At 45.7% G+C, this 15,643-nt stretch overlaps 1 protein-coding gene across 1 annotated transcript in view; it reads left to right on the forward strand.

The window, feature by feature from the left end:
• The first annotated feature begins 2,740 nt into the window (after positions 1-2,740).
• Positions 2,741-15,643, forward strand: part of cmtm4 (CKLF-like MARVEL transmembrane domain containing 4) — an 87,485-nt gene continuing 74,582 nt past the window's right edge. Inside the window, exon 1 of the mRNA XM_068049064.1 lies at positions 2,741-3,338. Within this exon, the coding sequence (XP_067905165.1) occupies positions 3,156-3,338 (183 nt within the window). The 5' untranslated portion in view covers positions 2,741-3,155. The remainder of the gene's footprint in view (positions 3,339-15,643) is intronic.

Consider the following 15,643-nt stretch of genomic DNA (forward strand, 5'->3'; position numbering starts at 1 on the left):
GCTCACCACCACCTTCTCAAGGTTAATTAGGGATGGTCAATAAATGTTGTCCTTGTCAGTGAGGCCCACATCCCATAGAAGAATTAAAAAGAATAGACAGAGACTGGAAATAGAGATGAATAGTTTCAGAGAGAAACGGAGAGTAGAGACAGAGAACAGTGAATAGAGAGAGACCGAGAGTGGGAAGAGAGACAGGCAGAGACAGATGGAATCAGGGCCAGCCCTTAGAAAAATTGGTGCCCTGGGTGAATCTATATTTTGGTGTTGTCATGAAGATCCCCACCTGCCAAGACTGAGGCATATTATGAGGCATATTAATGTTGTCATATGAACAATAATTTTAAACTGTTGCTGGAATGAAGAAATGACGTTTAAAAAGAGATCACCAGACACTTGGCTGGAGGGTATTTGCATATCAAGAGACAGTGCTTGGAGAGACAAAAGAATTGCTCACTGATTCAATTAATGGAGATTGGACTGGGCAATGGTGATCCACGTCTTGTTGTGGTAAGAGACAGCACCCCCCACCCCCACCCTGCCACCACCACAGAGAGCTTCGGAATCTACAAATGCAGGAGTGGGTAAGCCAGCTGGTCACATGATATTTACCGGCTGGTTCAGGCATTTTGAACTAGACACAGGACAGTTTGAAGACAGACTGCAGATTGTAACTGAACCTGGAACAAGACAGTCTCTCCCCTGGCTGGCTCTCTCTCGCTTTCTCACAAGCCTCCGGACCCACTGAAGACACGTAAACCTCAAGAGAGAAAAGACTCCTGCATCGAAACAAGTTAAAGCCTGCACTGGGCCCCAATGAACAGCAAGACTTACCGGCAACCAAAGACTCCACATCAAACTCAAAGGACTGTAACTACAATCCATCTATTGCCTCAAACTTTTCTTCTTTATTCTTTTCTACTTTTTCTGTCTCTATTTGCGTGTGTTTATCACGTATACATGCTAGGTGGTCGGGTCACATATTCATAGTCATTAACCGGATTAGAGTTTAAGATTAATACATTTCCACCTTTCTGGTTTAAATCTAAGAAAACCTGTCTCATTAATTTCTTTGCCTTACAATTGGAAAGAGGTGAACAAGGATTCACTGAGGGGGAGCTAAAACACGTTTTTAAATTAAACCCTGTTATGGTTAAACCAGGCAAAGGCTGAGAGGGAACCCCTAGACCCCTTCCCACCTGGTCGTAACAGTGTCCTTTATTTGAGTTTAGTATGTAGAACTATTAATGAAAAGAAGCCCCACTTTTAAATGTCTAATTCCTTTTGTCTCTGTTAAAGTCATCCTGCAATAGATTTGCATTCCCTAGGCAAATTTCACCTACGCCTGACAATAAACAGAGTGACTCACTCCCAACTGCTGCATATTTAAATATTTTCAAAATTCCCCTCTCTTGAGCAAGGCTGTTTAAGTGTCTGTGTGTTAAGCACTGAGGTTCTTTTATTCATTTTACAGATTGTTTGGACTATTTAGAAGCCAGCCTGAACTCACCTGGCACCCACTGCCAGCCTTGGTAACTGTGTGTCCACCTGCTGACAGTGGTGCTGCTCTCAGCTCTCCTCCCTACGCACCTTCCTAGGTGAGAGAGCCAGCCCATTCTTCGCTGGGCGTGTGGCGACCACACTCCACTCTCGCTTCCAGCTGCCGGTCGTTCACTTACTCATCTGATCCGCGTTCCCGATGGGAGTGCTGATTATTCCGCCTGTGGCTGTTAATCAAACAGACTGGCAGCCCAGTGTTGGAACTCCCTATTGAAAGGTTTGGACGTGGGGAGAGAGGGAGGTTCAGCTCAATCTGATTGCAAAGTAGTTTGCTACTCAGACTGCCTGTGGAAAAAAAAAAATTACTGAGTCAGTTTCTTTTTAACCAACGTGCATTGGTTATGCCCTTCTTGACCACGATGCCCATGTCACCCATCTGTAAGGGTTGGCCCCGGTCAGGATAATGATGGAGACTGAGATTAGAGAGAGATTGGGAATAGAGAGGAGGAGGGATAGAAAGATTGGGAGCAGAGAGGAAGAAAAGACTTGTATTTATAGTGTGCCTTTATTTTTGTGCTCAACCCTTGGAGTAGGACTTAAACCCAGAACCTTTTGACTCAGAGGTGAAAGTTACTGACAACCAGAGGCTGGCACAATTGAGAAAGATTGGGAACGGGCAGATACTGGGAATAGCAAAAAGAAATTGCATTTCTATAGCACCTTTCACGACCACAGGATGTCCCAAAGCACTTTACAGCCAATGAAGTGCTTTAGACCTGTTGTCGTCATTGTAATGTTGGAAACGCAGCAGCCAATTTACACGCAGCAAGCTCCCACAAACAACAATGTGATAATGACCGGATAATCTGTTTTTGTGATGTTGATTGAGAGGTAAATATTGGCCAGGACACTGGAGAGGAACTCCCCTACTTGTCTTTGAAACTGTACCCACAGGATTTTCTATAACCAGCTGAAAAGGCAGATGGGGCCCTGGTTTAATATCTCATCTGAAAGACAGCACTTTTGACACTGCAGCACTCCCTCAGTACTGCATTGAAGTGTCAGCTTGGGTTTGGCACCGAAACAAGGGGTAAAGAGACAGGGAACTAGCGAGGGATTGATAACAGGTAGGAAATACGGTGGATAGAGAGAGATTGTGAGCATCAACACTGGGAATGAGGGAGATTAGACTGGAATGAAGCCACGGGAGGCGGAGTGAAGCTTTCATGAGGAAGGGAGGGAGGCGGCAGAGAGAGGGAGCCCGTGAGAGGGGGAGCAGCGAGCGGCGAGACAGCAGCAGGAAGACGGGGCAGCGGCTTCGGCTCCTCAGTCTGCCCCGGTTCCCGAGCCTGAGAGGCGGAACGGTCCCGGGGACAGGAGCTGCTGCTGTGGCCGGGGAGGACACGCTGCTTGCGGGCTTTGTGTGAGAAAGCAGCCGCTCTCCTCCCTTTCCCCCTGGAATTAACTTACAGCCTGTGGAGACCCTTTAAAGTGAAGGGCAAAGTTTCCTAGAGGCTGCATTCATTTTATTTGTTGCATTTCATTTCGCCTCATTCATTTAATCTTGGCTTGCTTGTCATTTTGATTGCATTAGTTTCAGTTTAGGGCGCCTGTGTGTGTCTAGCTATATATTTGGATTGATCGGATTGTCTTGGAGGATGAGGAATGCCGAGGAGGGGGACGGCTTCGAGGGAGAAGCCTCCAGCACCTCCATGATGTCGGGAGCCAGCAGCCCGTACCAGGCCACCACGGAGCCGGTCACCGCCACAACCCGGCTCGGCATCAGGTGTGACAGCGACTACCTGCGCTCCAGCTTCGGCATCCTCAAGATCCTGGAAGTGGTGAGTCTGACTAGTGCAATTAAACACACTCTCACACACTCACTCTCACACACACACACTCAGTCACACACACTCAGTCACACACACTCAGTCACACACACTCACATATACACACACTCACATATACACACACTCACACACACTCACTCACTCACTCATTCACTCTCACTCACTCATTCACTCACTCACACACACACTCACACACACACTCACACACACACACTCACACACACACACACTCACACACACACTCACACTCACACTCACACATACACACTCACTCACATACTCACTCACTCACATACTCACTCACTCACTCACATACACACTCACTCACTCTCACTCACTCATTCACTCACTCACTCACACACACTCACACACACACTCACTCTCACACACACACACTCACACTCACACACACTCACACTCACTCTCATACACACACATAGTCACACACACACACTCAGTCACACACACTCAGTCACACACACTCAGTCACACACACTCAGTCACACATACTCACATATACACACACTCACACACACACACACACACTCACTCACTCATTCACTCTCACTCACTCACTCATTCACTCACTCACACACACACACTCACACACACTCACACACACTCACACACACTCACACTCACACACACTCTCACACACTCTCACACACTCTCACACTCACACATACACACTCACACATACACACTCACACATACACACTCACACATACACACTCACTCACATACTCACTCACTCACATACTCACTCACTCACTCACATACACACTCACTCACTCTCATACACACTCACTCACTCACTCTCATACACACACATAGTCACATATACACTCACTCACTCACACTCACTCACTCACTCACTCACTCACTCACATACACACTCACTCACACACTCACTCACTCACACTCACTCACTCACTCACACACACTCACTCACTCACTCTCACTCACTCACTCACTCACTCACTCACTCACATACACACTCACTCACACACTCACTCACTCACACTCACTCACTCACTCACACACACTCACTCACTCACTCTCACTCACTCACTCACTCACTCACTCTCACTCACTCACTCACTCACTCACTCACTCACTCACTCACACATACACACTCACTCACACATACACACTCACTCACACATACACACTCACTCACACATACACACTCACTCACACATACACACTCAGTCACATACATACACACTCAGTCACATACATACACACTCAGTCACATACATACACACTCACTCACATACATACTCACTCACTCACTCACTCACTCACTCACACCCTCACAATCACTCACTCACCTAATATCACTCACACCTCTCAGTCATGGGAACTTAACATTAAAAAAAGGCCCAGCTTCAACTTTTGAATTTGACTGAAATTAAAACAAAGGAAACATGTTGGAAACACTCAGCAGGTCAGGCAGCATCTGTAGCGAAACAGTTTATGGTTCAGGGGGACCTTCCCTCAGAACTGGGGAAAAGTTAAGACCAGCAACAGGATTTAGAGCAGCTTACACACTCCGCTGGAATATAGTTCTGCTGCTCTTCACCCTCATGGATGCCCAGTTTTGAGCTTCTGGATCTGTCCCCACTGTTTCTCTCCACAGATGCCTGACCTGCTGAGCATTTCCAGAATGTTCTCCCTTTCTTTCCAGTTTCCAGCATCTGCAGTATTTCGGTTTCCAATGGAGTGTGAGCCCTGTCTTGGTGCCTAGTGCTCTCAGCTCTGAGCCAGAAGGTTCTGGATTCAAATCCCCACTCCAGAGACTCAGCACAAAATCTAGGCTGACGCTCCAGTGCAAGTACTGAGGGGGTGCTGCATTGTCAGAGGTGCCGTTTTCGGATGAGATTCTTTAATCTAAGGCCCCCGTCTGCCCTCTCAGCTGGACATAAAAGATCCCATTGCAATATTTTGAAGAAGAGCAAGGGTGTTTTCCCTGGTGTTCGAGCCAGTGTTTATCCCTTAACCAATATCACTATATAATGTCATTTATCTCATTGCTGTCTGTGCGAGCTTGCAGTGCACAAATTGGCTGCCATGTTTCCTGCATTACAACAGTGACTTCAAAAATGGTCTGTAAAGTGCTTCGGGACTTCCTGAGGTTGTGAGAGGTGCGACAGAAATGCAGATTATTTTTATTTTTTTCTCCTTTACAACTCCTTCCCAATCAGTCAGCAGTCCTGTTCCAGCTGAAACCAAGGCAGCACAACATAGACCAGGATGAAGCCTCGAATGTTCTTGAACTATGTTTGGGAGATACCTTCACCCACAAAGCCACTGAGAGGCTACATGAGTGATGTTTAACAGTGAAACTTGTTCTTAATGCCTTGAAGGGTTAGGAGCTAATTTTTGCTTTGAGAGATGGAATCGGCACTGATTATCTAAACCTTTCCTCCGATCTGTTTGTTTATTTCCTTTCCCATGCTATCTGGAATTCCCACAGGCTCATGGTAGAAGTTACTGATGTTGTTTGATGCACTGGGAGCTGTTGATAACACTTTAAGTAGTTTATGCTCCTATTTGAATCCCTCCCTGCCAGGCTTGCTCTGTTTGAGCAATTTTCTGTGCTTGTATATTACTGCACCTTCAGGCTGATTATTTTGTTACTGCACCCAGCCTTGGAAAGTTTCTCTTAAAAATACACTTTGTCTCGCTACCACCCAGCCTCCGAAAGACCTGCTTAAGAACTTGTCATTTTGGCTGTTCCTTCAGATCTATCTTCATCCTTTCCCATATGCTTCCCTTTTCTGCCCTGTGACAGATTCTGAAACAGGTTTGACAGGAAGAGCATTGTGAAGAAAGACTTGCATTCCTGTAGCACTTTGCACAACCTCAGCACATCCCAAAGCATTTTACAGTCAATGATGTACTCTGTGAAATGTAGTCCACTGTTGTAGAAAACGCGGCAGCCAATGTACACACAGCAAGATCCCACAAACAGCAATGTGATGAATATTGGTCAGGGCACCAGGGAGAACTCTTAATCTTCAAGGGCATGCTGCAGTGTTTCTGTCTGTGCACATTCATGAATTGGATTAGATCAGCCTGAAGGAGGTGACCCCCAACTGTTGAAAGAGAGATCTGTTGAGACAGTAACCATGCGCGCCTCCATTTTTAATGATGTATTCGCTTTTCTGTTTAAAGATTGTAACTTCCTCTCCTCCCGGCACAGCCAGGGGCCAATTCCACAACTCTCTTGTCATGAGTTACACAGCATTTTAGATTAGAATTTGTGGCTTGTAAGCATTGAGTTGAATTTCATTTTGTTTATTATTGAGGAATCTAGTGTATGAGCCAAGTCATATCATGCAGAAGCACTGTCATGGTTAAAGGAACAGCAAAGTCCACTAGTAATAGTTGAATGGCGACAGGTTTGAGTTTTAAAAAGCCTGTAGCTTGTCGAGGCAAGGAAAGTTGAGGGAGTCTGATCAGGTCTCAGCATCTTGGGAATCCATTCGAGCTCCTGGGTTTCGATTTTCAGGATCTGTTCATGCCTCAGTTGTTTGTATTGTTTTCAGATTGGGTCGCATTTCAAATGTGGCACAATAAGTTGCATGTAAACCTGTTGGTACTATGTCAACAAGAGCGAGAGAGACCTGCCCACACTGATGGAACAGGATTATTTGTTGCAGTTGAAAGGGAGGAGATGATGGTGTCATTGAGAATCTGTTGCGCGTTCTGAAGTCAGCATGACATATCAATAATGCTGTTGTACTTTACTGCCCATGTCTCACTCTCAGCCTACAGATGATGCTCCTGTAAATACCATCCTACACACGCTTCTTTCTCATTGTTTTCGAAATCAAAACTCATCACATCATCTCCTGTGGCCTTGGCTCTATGTGTATCACTTTTGCTTTGGAGTCACGAGGTTGTGTGTTCAAGTCCCGCTCCACGAACATGAGCACATAATCCAGGCTGACACCTCCAATGCAGTGTTGAATGAGTGCTGCACTGTTGGAGGTCCTGTCTTTCAGAAGAGAGGTTGAACTGAGGCCCCGTCTGTCCTCTCAGGTGAAAGTGAAAGGTCCCTTGGCACTATTTCTTTCTCATATTGTTGTTTATGGGAGCCTGCTGTGCACAAATTGGCTACTGCATTTCGTACATCACAACAGTTACTACATTTCAAAAGTCCTTCATTGTTTGTAAAGTGCTTTGGGACGTCCTGAAACTGCAAAAAGCGCCATAGAAATGCAAGTCCTTTTTGCCTACTTTTACTCAACTGCTGAGCTCCTTACCTCCCTCAGTCTTTGTTCCCCCATTGTAAAACTGTAGCTTTGTTTGAGTGAGGTAGGTGAGCTGGCTTTTGTAGGAAGAAGAATTTGACAGTGTTGGGATTCTGTGGAAGATTGAGTTGGAGTAGGAAGTGGCTACAGAGGAAGGAAAAGGACTTGATTCAGGTCCGGGGATGAAAGGGTGCTGCAACCCAGCATTAGTAAATTAACTGATGGTTTGTGTACTCTGTACAGTGTCCTTCGCAGAGCTAGACTAAACATTACATCAAAGGTCTGTATGCATTACAGTCCAAGTGTGATGGCTAGACTCTGGGAAAGGCAGTCCAAATATCTCAGAATCGTTACAGTGCAGAAGGCCTTTCGGCCCATCGTGTCTGCACTGGCTCTCTGAAAGAGCAATTCCCACATTCGCATTCCCCTGCCTTCTCCCAATAACCCACAGAATCACAGAAATACTATCAGCATTATGTAAATTACTGAAGTCACTAATGTCCATCTGTAGTAGAGTTGTAAGCCTTGGTTCAAACATGGACAAAGAGCTGAACTCAAGAGGTGAGGTGAGAGTGACTGCCCTTGACATCAAGGCAGCATTTGACCGAGTATGGCATCAAGGAGCCCTAGCAAATCTGAGGTCAATGGGAATCAGGGCGAAAACCCTCCGCTGGCTGGAGTCATACCTAGCGCAAAGGAAGATGGTTGTGGTTGTTGGAGGTCAATCATCTGAGCTCCCAGACATCACTGCAGGAGTTCCTCAGGGTAGTGTCCTAGGCCCAACCATCTTCAGCTGCTTTATCAATGACCTGCCTTCAATCATAAGGTCAGAAGTGAGGATGTTCGCTGATGATTGCACAATGTTCAGCACCATTCACGACTCCTCAGATACTGAAGCAGTCTGTGCAGAAATGCAACAAGACCTGGGCAACATCCAGGCTTGGGCTGATAAGTGGCAAGTAACATTCGCGCCACACTAGTGCCAGGCAATGACCATCTCCAACAAGAGGGAATCTAACCATCTCCCCTTGACATTCAACAGCATTACCATCGCTGAATCCCCCACTATCAACATCCTAGGGGCTACCATTGACCAGAAACTGAATTGGAGTAGCCATATAAATACCGTGGCTACAAGAGCAGGTCAGAGACTAGGAATCCTGAGGCGAGTAACTCACCTCCTGACTCTCCAAAGCCTGTCCACCATCTACAAAGCACAAGTCAGGAGTCTGATGGAATACTCTCCACTTGCCTGGATGGTTGCAGCTCCAACAACACTCCAGAATCTCGACACCATCCAGGACAAAGCAGCCCGCTTGACTGGCACCCCATCTACAAACATTCACTCCCTCCACCACCAACGCACAGTGGCAGCAGTGTGTACCATCTACAAGATGCACTGCAGCAATGCACCAAGGCTCCTTAGACAGCCCCTTCCAAACCCGCGACCTGTACCAACTAGAAGGACAAGGGCAGCAAATACATGGGAACACCACCACCTGCAAGTTCCCCTCCAAGTGGCACACCATCCTGACTTGGAACTATATCACCGTTCCTTCACTGTCGCGGGGTCAAAATCCTGGAACTCCCTTCCTAACAGCACTGTGGGTATACCTACCCCACATGGACTGCAGCGGTTCAAGAAGGCAGTGCACCACCACCTTCCCGAAGGCTATTAGGGATGGGCAATAAATGCTGGCCTGGCCAGCGATGCCCACATCCCATGAATGAATTAAAAAAAAAATTAAACCAAGGTCCCGACTGCCATCTCGGGTGAATGCAAAAGATCCCATAGCACTATTCAAAGAGTAGGGGAGTTCTCCCCGGTGTCCTGGTCAATATTTATCCTCAAACACTGACCTCATTTGTCACATTGCTGTTTGTGGGAGCTTGCTGTTTGTAAATTGGCTGCTGAGTTTCCTACATTACAACAGTGATTACACTGCTTCATGAAGTATTTTAATGGCTGCGAAGTGTTTGGGATGCCTTGAGGTTGTGAAAGGTGTTATAGAAATACAAGTCTTTTAGCTGAAAGTGAATCTTTCCTTGATTCAAGAATCTTAATGGCTTCAGGTGACATATGATGCAGAGAAAGGATATAGTCGCCTGAGGTGATTGCCCATCAAGTTTAAACTGGGCACCCTTGGGGATGGTCTCTCCCAGTGATCCGGTGAACCAGAAACTGGCAGGCAGACGTGCTTCTGTGCTCGTGTATGAGCGGGGCAGTTTGACACCTGGACACGTCCGTGTTTAATTGGCTCATTCCCACATTCTTTTATCGAATGGAAAAAGTATGGCAACTCCAAGTGGCCTCTCTAGTTAGGAGTGGCACATTGTGTATGAGGACTGACGAGAGTAGAAATTTCACCAATAAATCCAATAAGGAATTCTTTACCCAGAGAGTGGTGAGAATGTGGAACTCATTGCCACGTGGAGTAGTTGAGGTGTATACCGGAGATGCATTTAAGGCGAAGGTAGGTAAGTATGTGAGGGATATGTTGATATCATGAGATAAAGTAGGTTTGGGAGGAGGCTGATGTGGAGCATAGACACCAGCATGGATCAGTGTTGTAAATACTATTTAACTCTATGTAGTATCTTCTGTTTAAGAAGGTCATGGTAGTGTAAACAGAGTGGGAGAGTGTGTGTTAGTTTTAATCAGCCGCAATGTGTACAGCAACAACAACTTTATTTATATGCGTGCAGGCGCAAGAATAGATAGAGAGGTATAAAAGAGTGAGATAATTTGTGCGTACGTGATTACATGCCTGAGCTTGCTCGATCCTTGACACCAAGTATTTGCTCCACGTCTCAGCTACAGGTGCCTCTGGTCACAAATACAGTTTTTAAATAAGTACAGAGTCATTGTGGCACTTGTGGCAGAACCTGCCTCTCAAGGATTGGCCTTCACAGCCATCAGCAAAGGTGCACCAAGAGAAGACACCCCACCAAAATGGATTGTTTGCTGCGTGTCCGTCATCTTTTGTAGATGGAAGGATGCTGACCATCCAACAGAGTCGTCGAAAGGGGGGAGGGGAGAAAAAAACAAATGCAGGAGGCCTGTGATTGGGGGAAGGACAGGAGAGATGAAATGACAAAGGGAACGATGATGCAAGGGTGTGGTAAATGGACAAGTAAAGAAACAGAAAATGGGTCTAGAGGAGGTGGAAATGGATCCAGTAGAACAGGGTTGCAATTCTGGATGTATCCCTGGAGATTTGTTCATGTGCCCTCCCAGTGGGTCAAATGACCTTTATTCCCCATTTCCAATATTTCCATAATTAATAAAATGGAAGTGTTCAAAGCAAAGCAAATTGGGGAGGAAAAAAATCCCATTTTATTTTTAAAACGAGCCTATGTTTTTTGTCCCAGGTTGCTGGCAGCAGTGTCTGTGACATTAATCTTTATAACGGTCTGGTTTATGAACTGATTGTCTGAGAATTTTGAAGCTTTAAAGTGGGTGCCAGCAGTTTGTGTTTACATGTCTTTTCCTCTTCCTGCGTCCTGAGTTACACCTCAGCTGAAGATTGCATTCCCATCCCTACCGCTGTGAATTTTTGAGAATGCAATAGAAGGGTCAGCGAGCCGATTCTGCTTGAACAAGGATGAATCTAAAACTCCGAAGCTTTAACCTTTTAGTGTTTTGTGTTTATAAAAGAGCGGAAAAGTTAGGCAGACTGCTGCACAATGGGACTGAACCTGTTGAACCTATATTTCCAGCTTGGCTGGGTCATCATTAGGATTGGAGTGAAGGGCAGGCGAGCAGAAATATTTGTACCATGCTCACTCCAGCAGAATCAAGAGCTGTGAACAGGAAGAAATAAATTTGCATCTATAATAGCCTCTTTTGCAACTTCAACAACTTGCATTTAAATAGCACCTTTGGGTATGGAATGGAATGTTGGCCTTTATTACAAGGACTACAGAGAGGTACAAGTTATGTCATAACTGTACAGAGCTCTGGTTAGACCCCATTCAGAGTAATTGCATTCAGTTACCTCGCCTTAGGGTATTGGCTTCGGAAGTCTAGCAGTGTAGACTCACCATAATGATACTGGTGCAAATTATGAGGACAGGCTTGTATATACCAAGTTTGTGTTGCCATGAATAAAGCATACAATAATATAAAAGGATTTGCATTTATATATCATCTTTCATGACCTCAGGATGTCCCGAAACACTTTACAGCCAATTAATCAACCTTTTAAACTGGAGTCACTGTTGTAATGATGGAAACACAGTCGCCAATTTGCGCACAACAAGCTCCCACAAACAGCGATGTGATAATGACCAAGATACTCCAATATAATTATATATTCATAAAAAGATAGTATAAATGACTTTTTTTTCTTTCAATGAAACTAAAACCAGTTGAAGTGTAAAATCAACTTTTCACCCAAACCCAATCACATTCTCAACAGGCAGGTTTGATTACAATTGTCACTCGCCACGCACTCCCCAACACCGCACACCCGCCCCCCCACTCCCGCCCCCCCCCCAACTCCCCGCCCCCCCCACTCCCCCTCTCCAATATTACCGTCAGCTCAAAAGTATCTCAGACTGCAAAAAATAGAAAGACTTGCATTTCTATAGCACCTTTCACGACCTCAGGATGTTCTAAAGCCTTTACAGCCAATGAAGTACTTTTGATGTGTATTCACTGATGTAATGTAGGAACCGGAACGACCGGAAAGGGGAGGGTGAACAGCCAGTTGTCGTTGTGCACATAGGCACCAATGATATAAGTAAAAAACGGGATGAGGTCCTACAAGCAGAATTTCTCGCCCCCTCCGCACAGTGCCCCCGCGTTGGCTGTGGTGGGGAAGAGACGGTCGCCCACCTCCTCCTGGAATGTGTCTTTGCAAAGCAGGTGTGGAAAGAGATGCAGTGGTTTTTGTCGAGGTTCATCCCAAACAGCTCTATAACACAGGAGTCTGTGCTCTACGGGCTGTTCCCAGGGACGCACACCGAGACAAACATCAACTGCTGCTGGAGGACTATCAATTCGGTGAAAGTCGCCCTTTTGTCTGCCCGAAACTTGCTGGTCTTCCAGCGCAAAGAGTTGTCCACCACCGAATGTTGCAGACTGGCACATTCCAAGGTCCAGGACTACGTGCTGAGGGACACACTAAAGCTTGGGGCAGCTGCAGCAAAGGCTCAATGGGGATAGACCACAGTGTAAGGTCCCCCCACCAAGCTGAACTGAGGGGCTGGATCCATGGGAAACCCCTCGAACTGTATCGTTAATATTTTCATTTGCTGTAAATGTAAAACTGTAATTGGCATGACAATTGTGAAATGGAAGGGTTGTGAAGAAACTCATGATAGTATTGAAGGAAACTGATCTCCCTTGCAATGTTTGTATTTTTTGGTGCTGTTTGAAACTGTTTGGCAATGTAATTTTTGCAGATTTTTATGAATAAAGTATATTTTGGAAATTTAAAAAAAAAAAATTTAGGGAGTTAGGAGCCAAGTTAAAAAGTAGGACCTCAGAGGTAGTAATCTCAGGATTGCTACCAGTGCCACGTGATAGTCAGAGTAGAAATGAAAGAATAGTCAGGATGAATGCGTGGATTGAGAGATGGTGCAGGAGGGAGGGGTTCAGATTTTTGGGACATTGGGACCGGTTCTGGGGGAGGTGGGACTATTACAAATTGGATGGTCTACACCTGGGCCAGACTGGAACCAATGTCCTTGGGGGTGCTTTTGCTAACGTTGTTGGGGAGGGTTTAAACTAATGTGGCAGGGGGATGGGAACCAAATGAGGAGGTCAGTGGACAGTAAGGAGGTAGTAACTAAAGCCTGTAAGGAACTAGATAATGAAGTCAGCGTGACTAATGGAAAGAGTAGACAGGGAGCAGATGATGAACGCAAAGGGACTGGTGGTCTGAGGTGCATTTGTTTTAATGCAAGAAGTGTAGTAGGTAAGGCAGATGAACTTAGGGCCTGGATTAGTACCTGGGAGTATGATATTGCTATTACTGAGAGTTGGTTGAGGGAAGGGCATGATTGGCAACTAAATATCCCAGGATATCGATGCTTCCGGTGGGATAGAGAGGGAGGTAAAAGGGGTGGAGGAGTTGCATTACTGGTCAAAGAGGATATCACAGCTGTGCTGAAGGAGGGCACTATGGAGGACTCGAGCAGTGAGGCAATATGGGCAGAACTCAGAAATAGGAAGGGTGCGGTAACAATGTTGGAGCTGTACTACAGGCCTCCCAACAGCGAGCGTGAGATAGAGGTACAAATATGTAAACAGATTATGGAAAGATGTAGGAGCAACAGGGTGGTGGTGATAGGAGATTTTAATTTTCCCAACATTGACTGGGATTCACTTAGTGTTAGAGGTCCAGATGAAGCAGAATTTGTAAGGAGCATCCAGGAGTGTTTTCTAGAGCAGTATGTAAATAGTCCAACTCGGGAAGGGGCCATACTGGACCTGGTGTTGGGGAATGAGCCCGGCCAGGTGGTTGAAGTTTCAGTAGGGGACTACTTTGGGAATAGTGATCACAATTCCGTAAGTTTTAGAATACTCATGGACAAAGACGAGAGTGGTCCCAAAGGAAATTGGGGGAAGTCCAACTATACCAAAATTTGGTAGGAGCTGGGGAATGTAGATTGGGAGCAGCTGTTTGAAGGTAAATCCACATTTGATATGTGGGAGGCTTTTAAAGAGAGGTTGATTAGCGTGCAGGAGAGACATGTTCCTGTGAAAATGAGGGATAGAAATGGCAAGATTAGGGAACCATGGATGACAGGTGAAATTGTGAGACTAGCTAAGAGGAAAAAGGAAGCATACATAAGGTCTAGGAGGCTGAAGAAAGACGAAGCTTTGAAAGAATATCGGGAATGTAGGACCAATCTGAAACGAGGAATTAAGAGGGCTAAAAGGGGTCATGAAATATCTTTAGCAAACAGGGTTAACGAAAATCCCAAAGCCTTTTATTCATATATAAGGAGCAAGAGGGTAACTAGAGAAAGGATTGGCCCACTCAAGGACAAAGGAGGAAAGTTATGCGTGGAGTCAGAGAAAATGGGTGAGATTCTAAATGAGTACTTTGCATCGGTATTCACCGAGGAGAGGGACATGACGGATGTTGAGGTTAGGGACAGATGTTTGATTACTCTAGGTCAAGTCGGCATAAGGAGGGAGGAAGTGTTGGGTATTCTAAAAGGCAATAAGGTGGACAAGTCCCCAGGTCCGGATGGGATCTATCCCAGGTTACTGTGGGAAGCGAGAGAGGAAATAGCTGGGGCCTTAACAGATATCTTTGCACCATCCTTAAACATGGGTGAGGTCCCAGAGGACTGGAGAATTGCTAATGTTGTCCCCTTGTTTAAGAAGGGTAGCAGGGAAAATCCAGGTAATTATAGACTGGTGAGCCTGACGTCAGTGGTAGGGAAGCTGCTGGAGAAGATACTGAGGGATAGGATCTATTCCCATTTGGAAGAAAATGGGCTTATCAGTGATAGGCAACATGGTTTTGTGCAGGGAAGGTCATGTCTTACCAACTTAATAGAATTCTTTGAGGAAGTGACAAAGTTGATTGATGAGGGAAGGGCTGTAGATGTCATATACATGGACTTCAGTAAGGCGTTTGGTAAGGTTCCCCATGGCAGGCTGATGGAGAAAGTGAAGGCGCATGGGGTCCAGGATGTACTAGCCAGATGGATAAAGAACTGGCTGGGCAACAGGAGACAGAGAGTAGCAGTGGAAGGGAGTTTCTCAAAATGGAGACGTGTGACCAGTGGTGTTCCACAGGGATCCGTGCTGGGACCACTGTTGTTTGTGATATACATAAATGATTTGGAGGAAAGTATAGGTGGTCTGATTAGCAAGTTTGCAGACGACACTATGAATGGTGGAGTAGCAGATAGTGAAGGGGACTGTCAGAGAATACAGCAGAATATAAATAGATTGGAGAGGTGGGCAGAGAAATGGCAGATGGAGTTCAATCAGGGCAAATGCGAGGTGATGCATTTTGGAAGATCCAATTCAAGAGTGAATTATACAGTAAATGGAAAAGTCCTGGG

This window comes from Heterodontus francisci, chromosome 17 (genome assembly GCF_036365525.1).
Source record: "Heterodontus francisci isolate sHetFra1 chromosome 17, sHetFra1.hap1, whole genome shotgun sequence".
NCBI classification, from domain to species: Eukaryota; Metazoa; Chordata; class Chondrichthyes; order Heterodontiformes; family Heterodontidae; genus Heterodontus; species Heterodontus francisci.